General features: G+C 43.8%; 1 protein-coding gene across 2 annotated transcripts in view; it reads right to left on the bottom strand.

The window, feature by feature from the left end:
• LOC116952773 (CD109 antigen-like) overlaps positions 1–13,695 on the bottom strand; it is a 67,833-nt gene extending 54,138 nt beyond the window's left edge. The window contains exons 1-4 of one of the 2 annotated variants that reach the window (XM_076074437.1): positions 13,313–13,695; positions 4,345–4,431; positions 3,428–3,514; positions 1,532–1,588 (exon numbers count right to left, since the gene is read on the bottom strand). In XM_076074437.1, the coding sequence (XP_075930552.1) occupies positions 1,532–1,575 (44 nt within the window). In that variant the 5' untranslated portion in view covers positions 1,576–1,588; positions 3,428–3,514; positions 4,345–4,431; positions 13,313–13,695. Of the gene's footprint in view, positions 1–1,531; positions 1,794–3,427; positions 3,515–4,344; positions 4,432–13,312 lie in introns of those variants that run through there. The other variant, XM_076074436.1, reaches the window with a different exon arrangement.
• Positions 13,696–14,456: the final 761 nt, after the last annotated feature.

The following is a 14,456-nucleotide window of genomic DNA, read 5'->3' as shown; positions in this document are numbered from 1 at the left end:
ACATTACCCGTTTGGCATGAATTAGAAACGTGAAGACCAATCAAAAGCTAAAAAGTGCAAATAAGCATTGAGATATGTCTTCTCTCACAGTGACAGAAAAGTAACACGTGGACCATGCAACACAACAGGACAACAATCATGTCGGGTGCTTTGTAAAACGTGTTTGCCGACAATATTGAACAATCCTGAGTGCTCATGAGACACAGATGAGTGTTCCCCGTTCATACGAATGCTCATAGATATTGTCTGGAAAGTCGCGTATGAACGAGGCATATTTTAACGAGAAGCGATTAATTGAGGTAATGCTCCATAAACATGCGTTTTGAATTTATTAAATATATCAATAATAGAAAGTGGTGTTTGAGGGATTTCCGCTGTTCGAGACTAGCAATGGACTGGCAACCAAAGGAGAAAACTCGCCTGACAGCACGTCCACTTGTGGGGAGCGGTGGCGCAGCGGTTAGCGCTACGCTGCGCTATGAACACGGTGACCCGAGTTGGATTCCCGCTCACGACCAACACCAGTGACGACTATCTGAACCGGTCCTAGGCCTCCCCAAGGTCGACTCAGCCTCAAATGAGTACCTGGGTGCAATGTGTAAACATCTCCACTGGGGAGACAAAGGTGGCCGGGCGTGGTGCTGGCCACGCACCGCCTCGTGTGCCATGCCGGCGGTCATAGGTGCTCGCTAACAGTACTTGCCCAGCAGTCTGTTAAGGCTATATGGGGGAACTTGTGAACATGGAGAGATGATGTTACATTGCAAGGCCATGAGATGGTGATGACTTAGGGAAGCCATTTAAAAGTGTACAGATTATGTATGCTGATGGAATCGTTATGTTCCTGTACATTAATGGTGGTGCGAATGATGGTATGTGCATTTGTGTGGATATGCACACAAAAATGGCAGTTTGTTCAATGCAGAGAGCAACATATTGAACAAATAAATACATTCTTGATTTGAAGTTTTCATGACTGCAGGAATCCATACTTTTTGGTTCTTTTGGTAAAGTCACGTAGGTAGAAAAATACATGAATAAATTACTAAAACATTATATGCTTGTAATATTTAATAATTCTATATTTACAACACATTTGTCAATTCACTTTGAGATAAAGACCTCAAATCGTATGCTTTTCAAGGGGGTTGACTATACATCACCACCCTGGCCAATGAGGTTGATTAAAGTGGGCCCAAGACCAGTTCAGATATGACTCATCACATGTTAACTGTGACCACGAATTTAACTCAGGCAAGTGTGTTAATTGTGTAGTAAGATGACCACCGCACCACTGATTCCCCACCAATCATGTACTGTGTTGCGCAGTTAATTAATCTAAGAACTTTGCTTATTTAAAAAAATGAAGTCATGAGTGTTTTATTTAAGCTCATATCTTGGTATTTAATTTTTTAATTGGATGTGTCGTTAGATAAGGGTTACACTCAACACAAACTTTAAAAGAGTGTTTGCTTTTTTATAACGTGTCAATGAATCTGCTCAGTGTACATACATTCACAAGACTTCTTACCTTTGAGCAACCGTGGCCGTTATGAGGAGGATAAACAGTCGCATCTTGAGTGAGATGCTGAAAATAATAACAACAAACGTAAATAGACCACCATTTGCTGGATGTAAATCACGTGCAAGGTAATACATATCTCAAAAACAAACAATTCGCAAGTTCTTAGTTTATTGCAGCAGGGTCCAAATTGAGATTATGTAGTTTTATTTTTTATGTACAGCGCTTTGAGATACTTCAATATCTTCTTAGTTCTTTCGGTAAAGTCACGTAGAAGGGAAATAATAAAATAATCAAAATTAAACATAATAAAATAAAATTCTCACGACGTTTCGGCCACAACACAAGTAGCCTTCCTCAGGTGAAGAAACAGAACTGTCGGAAAAACAGCGCTCCAATGAACACTGCTAAGCTTGGCAGCGTATTTTAAGCTGGGTGGGAGGAGCAGAGCGCCTTGACAAAGGAGTTTACATATCAACAGAAGGATTTAGCATTGAAGTAGCTGTGTTAATGTGAGAGATTAGCAGGATGTTAAAGTCAGAAATTAGCATGTAACTGGGAGATTAGCATGAAGTTAGTGTAAGGGATTAGCATGTAACTGGTTACGGAAGTAGCTATGTTAAAGTCAGAGTTTACATATCACCAAATGCCGTGAGAATTTTATTTTATTGTTTTATTTTTATAATTGTATTATTTCCCTAATACGTGACTTTACCGAAAGAACCAAGAAGATGAATCCCTGCAGTCACGAAAGCTTTAAATCGAAATTTATACTTCAATATGAAAGGCGCTTTATAAAATATAGGTTATTATTATAGGTTGCAGATTCCACCGCTGAATACATCTCTTGTGTTATTTATAAACAGCTTCAGCGGCAAATGAACAAGGACACTAAAAAGGAAAATGGAACAAAATCTAAAAAGGGGTGCGAAAAAGTTTGTAGAGGTGCATGTCTGAAATTACACTTGACATGTGAATAGAAACACATGAATTAGCAAACATCACATTGAGACATCATATTGTCCGTGAATAAAAGTGGGTTTGGAAAGGACCCGTCGCTTAGAGGGGACGATGCCCATTGGCCGAGACTAACGATGAATTGGAAGTCAAAGGAGGGAATTCATTGGGCAAAGCGTCCACCGCGGAGATGTGGAGTCGCTGGATAGATGAATATATCTCAAGATTGTGAGAGATTCCGATGGCTTGAGGAGGCCTTCATCAAGCACATTATCTACTGATGAGCTTAAAGCGACAATATCTTTCTATATCACTGCTATGTCCGGAACTGTTGCCCATTCGTAACAATAGATGCATGGTATGGCATGTTTTTGTGTATTGCTCCTGGTGGACTACTTTTTGTTCTCAGTTGCAAGCAGAATGGCAACGTATTTATAGAATACTGTACTTTCAGTGATAATAGCACTGTGTTAATGAGAAGGGTGGACAAATATATTATCTTGCGTCGTAACAAAAGCATAAGAATTTAGCATTGTCCTCGTAGCACGTATGATAAGCTGCATTTCAATAGTGAATTTTAAAAGCTTTCTAACTTTTATATTCTTAGCTCTTTCGGTAAAGTCACGTTGAAGGGAAACAATAAAATAATAAAATATATATAAAACAATAAAAAAATTTATCACGACGTTTCGACCATAACACAACACACCTGATGACGACCGTTTGTGTTATGGTCGAAACGTCGTGAGAATTTTTTTATTGTTTTATATATATTTTATTATTTTATTGTTTCCCTTCAACGTGACTTTACCGAAAGAGCTAAGAATATGAATTACTGCAGTCACGAAAGCTTTAAATCAAAATTTAAGCTTTCTAACATTAGACTTGTAACACAGCTGGCCTTTCCAAATGGTAACTTTGGACACCAACACCTCAGATTCCACTCACCTGAGCACCGCCGCCTTGCTTCGTGGACCCACTTCACTGCTGATGAGGAAGATTCAATATCTCACCGCCCGTAGTGTTGCTCGGTGTCTGTGCGGCAATATATAGTGGATGGTGGATGTGAAAGCAAGCAACACACGGGTTAACCATCCCCAGAATGTTTCTTAAAATTTAAAAGTGCTCATATATTATACAACTACGCCTCGTTAAGTACTTTTTACAGAATATATGAATCCTTTGGCGGGACCCCGGGGTCCCGCAAAAATCAGGTCAATAATTATTATTTTTCCGTCCGCCCACTCGTGACCCCGACAGCAACGCGCCGCCCGCCCAGACTCGCGCCAACAAGCGCCAGCAGCAGGCGGCGATCGACACGATGGGCGCCACCCCACCGGCCAAACGCAAACCCCGGGGGCCGTCTGCCGCAGTCGGGCGCGGCGACGACGCCCTCCGGTCAGCCGTCGATCCTCAGCTTCTTTGCCAAGGCGAGCCCGCCCCCCAGGCAGTGAATTTAACGTGTTTATGTAATTTTTCAACTTTTTACGAAACTTAGTGCCCCGAGTAGCTCTCGACGAGGCCAATCGATTGACCACTAGTTTTGTTGTCGGTAAGGCAAGACTCGTGTCGCTACGTGGTTTTTCCCACCCCGGGGCAGTGATGGGACCCTGGGGTTCTGCCAATTGCTTCATATGACCAAATACATTCAAATTAACATCTTGTCACGTCTCAAAGCTAAGCAGAATGAGCTTGGATAATGCTTTATTGGGAAACCATCATGCTTTAAACGGCATCTTAGGCTGCAATGGAACTGCATTGTCAACGGTGAGTAGTGCAGCAGGTGAATCGGGGGCGACTGCCCCGGGCCCCGTGCTTTTGGGGGCCCCACGCTTCGACGTTAAGGTGTCAGATGTAATACTTACAGGTTTAGTTCGAAGGCTTCGTGGGGCCCAAAGTTGGATTTTCCCTTGGCCTCGCACCCCTCTGCGGAGAGCTCTGGCTATGCGGTCCTTAAAAAATAAAATGTGTTCTATGTACATTTAAGCAACCCCGAACGATTGGCAGCCAGTCCTAAAGGGACCTCATGTAATATTTTAAACATTCAGCTTACATTTTAAAATTAACCACACTTAAGATTTACAGCATTGGTGATAAACTAGAATACAACCGTTTACTGTCATTCGCATCCTAGCAACTGGCCCTTTGGCTGTTCGTTATACAATGATTATATAATATAGCACATTGTAAATGTATTTTTAGCCCTATATATGTTTATCATTGTACGTACCAAAGTAACATTTTACGTCTGCTGTCATTGGCATTCTCACAACCGGCTGTTTGGCTGTTGAATTTATGATAATTATACCATACGGTACATTGTAAATGTATTTTTTTCCCCTAAAATAGTTAATTATCATACGTAACAAATTATGATTTTACGTTTCTATGCAAATTCAAAGTCTGACCGTCAGAACTTCTTTCCGCTATATCTGTAAGCTATTTCAACATCCACACCCGCCACTCAAGGTTTCGTCCAGGCTCCAGAGTCGCATGTGGCTCTTTGAGGACTGCTGCTTCGTGACATTCTTTATTAAAGACCACTGTCTCGTATTGACATGCATTGTAGATTTTGAAATATAATTTTTTACAGAATTTTATATATATAAAAAATAGATTTTCGTGTTATTTTGGTTGCCAACCCATGCTTTAGCCATACAGTATCCCACTATTCTGGCTTGAAGTCTTTCCTTTGGCCTGTGACCTCTAGGTGCCACTCCGATGTCCACCTCAGCAGCCTGCCCTCCTGCTGATCGCATATTTGTGGAGGCGATCATCGCTGGTGCCACTGGAAGAATGTCCTCATTCCTCCAACAGTTGCTGGTATCTGCTTATGGTGGGATGCAAACGTTGAAATCCCACCAGGTGGTGCTTCACAGGTGGTACCCACTTCACCCATTTCACCAACCATGGAATGACCGAGTTCTATTTACTGCGGCCAAAATTGACCTCATAGGGGCCTAATCTATTGTTGTAGAAACATAAATTTTAAGAAAAAAAACGCTGACTTTTCATTCAAAACACTAAAACATAATGCCCTGGACTGCACAATAAAAGGCTTGTGGTATTTTAACTTGGCATTTCCAAGTGCTTTCTTCAAATCTCCAAATGGCGGATTGGATTTTTTAACGGGTAAAGTCACGTAGGTAAAAAATAAAATAAAAAATCACGACGTTTCGACCACAACACAAGTGGCCTTCATCAGGTGAAGGGACCAACCTGTCCGGAGGACAGCGTTGGAGTGAAAAAAGTTAAGCGCAGGTCGCCTCCTTTAAGCTGTGAGTGGGTAAACAGAAAAGATGCCTTGACAAAGGAATTAGCATAAAATGTAAAGCTGTGCAAGCTCGCAAATAGAATCAAAGATACATTAGCACCACCGTGAGAGTTTGGGATGCCACTAATTGAATGAACATACTGTACCATTAAACAAGTCCAGCGCAGGTCGCCTCCTTTAAGCTGTGAGTGGGTAAACAGAAAAAAACGCCTTGACAAAGGAATTAGCATAAAAAATGTAAAGCTGTGCAAGCTTGCAAATGGCATCAAAAATACATTAACACCACCGTGAGAGTTTGGGATGCCACTAATTGAATGAATATGCTGTACCATTAAAAATTCCTTTAACGTTTGGTTCGATTTAGAACATCTTTCCAATGGTTGCTTAATTTGAAGCCATCTTCTCGGTTGAAATTGTGTCTGTGTTTGTAGATCTGGATTGCCTCGTGAACAAATCTCTGATAAAAACCCGTGGGTTTGCAAAGAACCTTGGTATCGGAGAAAATTATATCGTGATCACGCACAGCGTTGTAACAATGATCAGCTACGGCAGAAGAATTCGTTTTGCCGTGTTTCAAATCTGATTTGTGCTCGCGAATTCGGTCAGAGACATGTCGCTTTGTCTCCCCGATATAGCAATCACCGCAGGTACAACTCAATTTGTAAACCCCGGGGTACTGTAAGTCATGAATGACATCCTTCACGGATGGGATCAGATCACGAATTTTTGTGTACTGTATTGAACCGGACCTGGATCTTGTGTTTGTTTAGAATTTTGGAAATCTTTTTAGTAACGCCTGCTATATATGGTAGTGTGATGGTTTTGACCGGAGTATCAAGTGGTTGTTTCTGTATGGAGGGAGAAACAGCTTGGCGGATGGTACGGTCAGAGTATCCATTTTTTTTAAGGGCCAGGTGTCCATGTTTTAATTCACTGGTCAGGTGGTGTTGGTCCGAAATGCAATGAGCCCTATGGTATAAAGTTTTGATGAGAGAATTCTTTTGGGCTGGGTGGTGGTGGGAATCAGGTTTCAAGTATGAATCTGTGTGGGTGGGTTTCCTGTACAGAATGCCCCAATGAGCCATCAGGTCTTCTCTCAAACACAACATTTAAGAATGGTAGCTTGCCATCTTTCTCCACTTCCATGATGAATTCGATGGCGGGATGTCTGGAATTGATGTGGTGTAGGAAAAGGTTCAGAGATGGGAGGCCATGTGGCCAAATGACGAAAGGGTCATCCACATATCTCTTCCACAGGGAAGGTCTGAGGGTTGAAGTCTGGATGGCATCTGATTCAAATTTCTCCATGAAAATATTGGCTATCACTGGTGACAAGGGGGATCCCATGGGGGTACCCTAATTTTGTTTGTAGAAGGAGCCATTCCAAGTAAAGTAGGTATTGTTGAGGCAGTGCCTAACCAGTGCAGGTGTGTCGGGGTCTAGTCCATGTTGGACCAAATTTTCAATTATTTCAATGGTATCAGGTACTGGGACCTTGGTGAACAAAGAGACCACATCGAAGCTGACAAGGATATCGTCAGGGGACAGTACAACGTCTTTGACCATAGAGACCAATTGGGCTGAGTTAAGTACTGCTGAGGCAGTCTTGCCAGTGAAAGGCAGCAAGGTATCTGACAGAAAACGGGCTAGTCTATAGGTAGGGGAGTTGATCGTGGATACGATGGGTCGTAGTGGGGTGCCTTCTTTATGAATCTTGGGAAGACCATGGAATCTAGGGGGTCTTGCAGCAGAAGATTTTAGGGAGGGACGTTTAGTTGGGTCGATTAGGGAGGTCGAACTTGTGATGATCTTGTTGGTTTTTATCGCTAGGCTATTGGTAGGGTCATCTGTTTGAGAGGAGACCTGATGGCTCATTGGGGCATTCTGTCTACAGGAAACCCACCCACACAGATTCATACTTGAAACCTGATTCCCACCACCACCCAGCCCAAAATAATTCTCTCATCAAAACTTTATACCATAGGGCTCATTGCATTTTGGACCAACACCACCTGACCAGTGAATTAAAACATGTACACCTGGCCCTCAAAAGGAATGGATACTCTGACCGTACCATCCGCCAAGCTGTTTCTCCCTCCATACAGAAACAACCACTTGATACTCCGGTCAAAACCACCACACTACCATATATAGCAGGCGTTACTAAAAAGATTTCCAAAATTCTAAACAAACACAAGATCCAGGTCCGGTTCAATACAGTAAACAAAATTCGTGATCTGATCCCATCCGTGAAGGATGTCATTCCTGACTTACAGTACCCCGGGGTTTACAAATTGAGTTGTACCTGCGGTGATTGCTATATTGGGGAGACAAAGCGACATGTCTCTGACCGAATTCGCGAGCACAAATCAGATTTGAAACACGGCAAAACGAATTCTTCTGCCGTAGCTGATCATTGTTACAACGCTGTGGGTGATCACGATATAATTTTCTCCGATACCAAGGTTCTTTGCAAACCCACGGGATTTTATCAGAGATTTGTTCACGAGGCAATCCAGATCTACAAACACAGACACAATTTCAACCGAGAAGATGGCTTCAAATTAAGCAACCATTGGAAAGATGTTCTAAATCGAACCAAACGTTAAAGGATTTTTTAATGGTACAGCATATTCATTCAATTAGTGGCATCCCAAACTCTCACGGTGGTGCTAATGTATTTTTGATGCTATTTGCGAGCTTGCACAGCTTTACATTTTTATGCTAATTCCTTTGTCAAGGCGTTTTTTCTGTTTACCCACTCACAGCTTAAAGGAGGCGACCTGCGCTGGACTTGTTTAATGGTACAGTATGTTCATTCAATTAGTGGCATCCCAAACTCTCACGGTGGTGCTAATGTATCTTTGATTCTATTTGCGAGCTTGCACAGCTTTACATTTTATGCTAATTCCTTTGTCAAGGCGTCTTTTCTGTTTACCCACTCACAGCTTAAAGGAGGCGACCTGCGCTTGACTTTTTTCACTCCAACGCTGTCCTCCGGACAGGTTGGTCCCTTCACCTGATGAAGGCCACTTGTGTTGTGGTCGAAACGTCGTGATTTTTGTTATTTTATTTTTTACCTACGTGACTTTACCCAATAGAACCAAAGAGTATGGATCCTTGCAGTCACGAAAGCTTTAAATCTAGAATGGATTTTTTTTAATTTCTACCTCGAATAGCATTCTGAGTATTTATCTGGGTATAGAAGCATATAGATCCTGATACGCTATACATTAACAATCTAGACAAGGATGAAGAGACAGTACTGGTCACATAATAGCAGATTAAAGTGGAGGCATCAGTTATTTCTGACATTAAATTAATATACTTCCAACTTGCATTTGTCACTGGCACTGGTTTAAAATGAAAAATATATAATAGGGTACATTTCTGACAATGGCCCTTCACCATAGCACATGTAATAGATAAATAAACTAAAATCTTTATGAGAAAATGGTCTTCGTTTGTTTATAAGACTTGTGCTTTTTAACGCAAATTGTTTGTTCTAGACGTGACTGGTTTTTTACATACTGTATTTGTAATTTAACCCAATTTCATTATTCGTCATCGCACTTAAACACATTTAATTTTAGTAAATTGCCTATTTTATTTCCTCATTTGTTAGCCTAAAAATTTAAATATATTCGTGGCATAATACCATATATATGTTGAAATGATGATGACAATCATGCTTCGCAGGTCTTTTCAAAACAATTATAAGGTTTCCATCATACCTGATATCAATGGGCACTATTCAACAACAAGTGTTGAAGGAACAGATAAGGTGAGAAGGATGAAATGTGGTTTGTGAATAAGAAATCTACAGGCACGGTAATACGCGATTATATAGCGTCATTCATGCAAACTGCATGTCACGACGCTGCACAACTTGCAACATATGGAGGCGCACATATATTATGATGTTTTCAACTAATTAATGATGAGCGTGTATACATGTTGGAGGAAATCGGAGCATGTGAAGTTCTCACTAAGTCTGCTAAAAAGCTATTTGGGGGATATTTTTCTTTGTATATGTGACAGTGCGTATCTGTGTGAGGAGAGTTTAAGTGAGTGTGCATGCATGGAGAGGCTTGCAGAGCCCCAATGCGGTTTCAGGATGGGGCGGTCCTGCAGAGATGCCATATTTTCTGTCCGTCTGCTACAGCAGAGGTGTAGGGAATTCCAACAAGACCTACATCTCTGCTTTATTGACCTGGTCAAGGCCTATGATACCGTCAGTAGGCCTGGGCTCGGGGTCGTTCTTCGTGCTTTTGGAGTACCTGACCCTCTGCTCACGATCATTAAGGACCTTCATGATGGTGAGCGGGCCCGGGTAAAACTACGTGGCCGGGAGTCAGAGCCATTCCCTGTACACCTTGGGGTGCGACAGGGATGTCCTCTGGCTCCCACATTATTTAACATCTATTTTGACCACGTAGTTCGTGAAGCCTTCAATAGCTGTACCGGGGGAATCTCTATATGGTACAGATATAATGGGAGGCTGATCGATGCCCGGGTGCGGTCAAGGGATGGCTCCCTATTGCTCAACCACGTTATGTATGCTGATGATTTGGTAATAGCTGCTCAGTCAGAGGAGGAGTTGGAGACGCTGCTGCTGAGACTGGAGCGTGCCACTAAGAGGTGGGGCCTTACCATCAGCCCCACCAAAACTAAGCACCTGCCTGGGTATTTTGTACCATCGGACACTCCACCCCCACAACTCCCGATCGGTGATGGGGCAGTTGTGGAGAGAGTGGAGAGTTTCCCATACCTGGGCAGTGTGCTTATGACTGGCTCCAGTTTAACAGCAGAGGTCTCACTCCGAATCAGTCGAGCGGCAATATCTTTTCATCGGTTGCGTAACGCTGTGTGGAAGCTACCTGGTCTGTCGCTCTGCACTAGGCTTCAGGTCTTCTCGGCCACGGTCATTCCCTCCCTTCTCTACGCTTGCGAAACGTGGACCCCCCTAATGGAACATCTTCGCCGGTTAGAAACATTTAGGCTGGCCTGCCTACGATCCATCCTGGGTTTAACCAGACTGGATTGTGTGAGGAGCTCACAAATCCTTGAAAGATCTGGGCAAGGTCCCATCGGTGAGCTCCTCCGGCAGGCAAGGCTGCGATGGCTGGGTCATGTAGCCCGCATGCCCAGCCACCGCATGCCGAAACAGCTTTTGTTCGGCCGGATTGAGGGGGCAAAGTGGGCGCGGCACGGGCTAGAGAAGAGATGGAGTGATGTGGTACAGGAGGATGTGGAGCTGAGTGGACTTGCCGATGACTGGTACCAGCGGTGTCAAGATCGGCCTCTGTGGAGGAGGCTCGTGAAGGATGCTACTGGGCAGTTGGAGGTAGTCGCCCTCCAACAACAACGGAGGGCGGAGGAGCGACGCTCACAACAACGAGCGGAGCGCCGGGTGGCTAAAGCACAGCAGGTTGGCACAGTAGGGGGCACAGGTGGTGCATCAGCCAGTCATCTCAGTCAGTCGACCCGTGGCACCTGGGTCTGCCCCGTGACCTGCCAGCGGGCGTTCGACACTTCACGTGGCCTCAGGGTGCACATAGCCTGGCACAAGCGTCGTGGTGACGTCACCGCCACTTAGTGGCGAATGGTGGTTGTTGTTGTTATTTTTTGATGTGTTTGCCAGGCCTTACCATTAGCCCAACCAAAAACTAAGCACCTGCTGGACGCTTGTGTTGCGACCGAAACGTCGTGTTTTATTTTATTTTATTATTTTTTCTATCTACGTGACTTTACCGAAAGAACCAGAGAGTATGGGTATTTGTGTTATCAAAAACTCCACTCCCCAACTACCCATGAGTGACGGGGCAGTTATTGAGTGGAGAAATTTTCATCCCTGGGTAGTGTGCTTATGACCAGCTCTGATTTTGCAGCAGAAGTCTCACCCTGAATCAGTCGAACAGCATTATCCTTTCATCAGCTGCATAATGCTCTTTGGAAGCTACCTGGTCTGGCGCTCCACACAAATCTTCAGGTCTTCTCGGCCAGTTATGCCCTCCCTTCTCTATGCTTGCTAAACGTGGAACCCTCTAAAGGAAGCTCTTCGGCAGTTTGAAACATTCAGGCTGGCCTGCCTACAATCCATACTGGGTTTAACCAGGCTGGATCCTGTAAGAAGCTCACAAATTCTTGAAAGATCTGGACACATTCCCATTGGAGAACTCCTGCAACCAGGCTGTGTTGCACAAGCAACTTCTGTTTGGCCAGTTATAGGGAACTAAATAGGCGCGGCACGGGTTAGATAAGAGATGGGCTAATGCGGTAATAGAAGGGTGTGGAGCTGAGTAGACTTGCCGAAGACTGGTACCAGCAGTGTCAAGATCGGCCTCGATAGAGAAGGCTTGTGAAGGACACTACTGGGCAGATGGTGTATTTCTTTGTATGTGATCGTGTGTCTGAGTGTGTGTTTGTGATAGTGTCTCTGCGTGTTTGTGATAATGTATATTTCTGATTCCTTGACACCAGGAACTACTGTGGAGCTCATCTGTCCACTGATCATTGGCTTGCCATCTGTGAAATAAGCCTGCCATTCTTCCACTGCGGTGGTGGGCATCCACCTAGGACCTCATTCCAACCCACAATAGCCTGGTCTCGGCTAGCTGTTGAAAGTTGCAAGCGAGAATGTCATCATCGCTTGCAACTGGTGTTGGCATCGTCCTCCTGATCCCGAGGGGAAATGGTTGATGTTCAGGACTGTGATTCATGTGCTACAATAGCTGCATTGGATATGCAGTCCAGACCTTCCCAGAGATCCTCGCTGACGGAGGTGTTGCGGTGAACGGAGAGAAAGCGACAAGCTCATTGCCACCGTCCACAACATCCCACGTCATAGAATTAGAGCTGCTGCGCCTCAAATATTGGAGGAAGTAGCCTCCCCCTGAGAGTGGCTGGCTAATGTGCCATCTGTTGAGGAAGTACAAGGCAGAGGTGACCTCCCTAGCGAACCACTGAGGGAGGGTGGCGTTTGTGTGCAGACTGCCCTCCTCTAGGCCAGGCTGTTTGTGGGGTCATGTAAATTCCGTAAGGACTCGGAAATAGGGTATATTTTGGCCTGCGCAATTTACCTACTAGGGATCAAGGTCCTGCCCATCAATCATTATGCAACATAAACTTTTATTCTTTTAAAAGTTTGTTAATTATTGTGGGGACTGGAGAGGGCCTAAATGTTGCCACGTGTTGAACTTCTTTCGCGCCGTACGTAGCCAACCGTGCTTATCGGAGGTGCGGGGGCAGGACACAAAAAGCAGCTATAAATACATGAGTTTTCAATCTAGATGATAATTTAATTGCATAGCCCCAGTGGCGTCCTAATATCGGAAGAGCATTCCAGACTGCCGCAGAAGCGCATCTGAAAACGCGCGATGCATTGACCGTCTTTGTTCAAGATTAAAAAAGCGGCTGTCTTTCAAAACAAGCCCAACCGAATTCAGAGGGAGTGGGGGTGTTTATACAATTGTAATTATTTTTTGTAGTTTTCGATTTGCAGCATACATTAATTTACACATTAAACATATTAAAATAATGTATTTGTGTGCACTTACATGGTGAAAAAGATAATCCTCGCTCTTCTCCATTCTCTGTGGTGCCTGTTGCCTCAATGAGGTACATTTCAGTGTTGAAACGTCGAAGTATATCCCAGCTTGAGACAAAATGCCTTGTGGCCAATCTTCTTAAACCAAAGCAAAGAAGGCAAAAAAAAACGCAACCCGCGACTCTCAAAACATGAAAAAGACTTTTTTAAATAAGCCAAATTCCACTTTTTATAAGCAGACTTGGCAATAATCCAGGGCCTATCAAGTAGGGGTATGGTGCGGTGTGGAGACAGAATAGCTAATGCGCAATTTTTAAATGACCAATGCCATTTTAGGGCAATTTTCTGCCAGCAAGTCGCTAGCAATGAATTAACCATGCGCGACTATGGCAACTTGGCGGGCAATGGATTTCACTGGCAAGAGTTCTCTCTAGCCACTCATTTACATTATACTTCATGCATTTAATTATTTATCCAGAAACGCCACACTGAGACACAGGACTCATTTGTTTATTTTATGTTTTCAACCAATTAGCATTTATACGTCTGGGAGGAAACCGGAGCACCTTGAAAAACCCACGTGAGAGGGGTAACATTATATCCCCTTACAGATAGAAACAGATGGCGATTAGTCCACTTTCTGTACTGCCTTCACCTTGCGAGCCAGGGTATGGCATGGCACCTGGACACCCAAGGGAAGAGAGTTTCACAACATTTGTGTGATCCACCAGACCTCGCCTTCACAGTGCTGGATTAGATGCATGTGATCGAAAAGCAAGCATTTGTGTACCAAATGAAGACTCTCAACTATTTTGAAAGAAGTACCTGCCAAGTTGTTTGCAGTAAGGGCCAACGACTCCTATGCATAATTTTAATTGAGTGATTTGCGGGTATTTTTTTTCATTTGGCAAATTTAGACCATGACGCCGGCGCACAATGGGCCATTTTTGTAAATAACACAAGGGGACCTTTGTAGGCCACTGTGAAGCAGATGGCACTATTTTAACAGTTAATTCACCCACAGTATTTTAACCAGGGCAGACGCTGGATTCGAACCGCAAACTTCAGCAACAAGCTGCGAACGCACTGCCACTAGGCCAAGTTCAGAACTTTGGAAACATGCACGCTCACCAATGAAATGTAACGATAGCTAA

This window comes from Petromyzon marinus, chromosome 48, assembly GCF_048934315.1.
Source record: "Petromyzon marinus isolate PM22_M1 ecotype Great Lakes invasive population chromosome 48, UKy_Petmar_22M1.pri1.0, whole genome shotgun sequence".
NCBI classification, from domain to species: Eukaryota; Metazoa; Chordata; class Hyperoartia; order Petromyzontiformes; family Petromyzontidae; genus Petromyzon; species Petromyzon marinus.
Note: the sequence above shows the minus strand (reverse complement) of the source record. Positions and strands in the feature narration are given on the sequence as shown.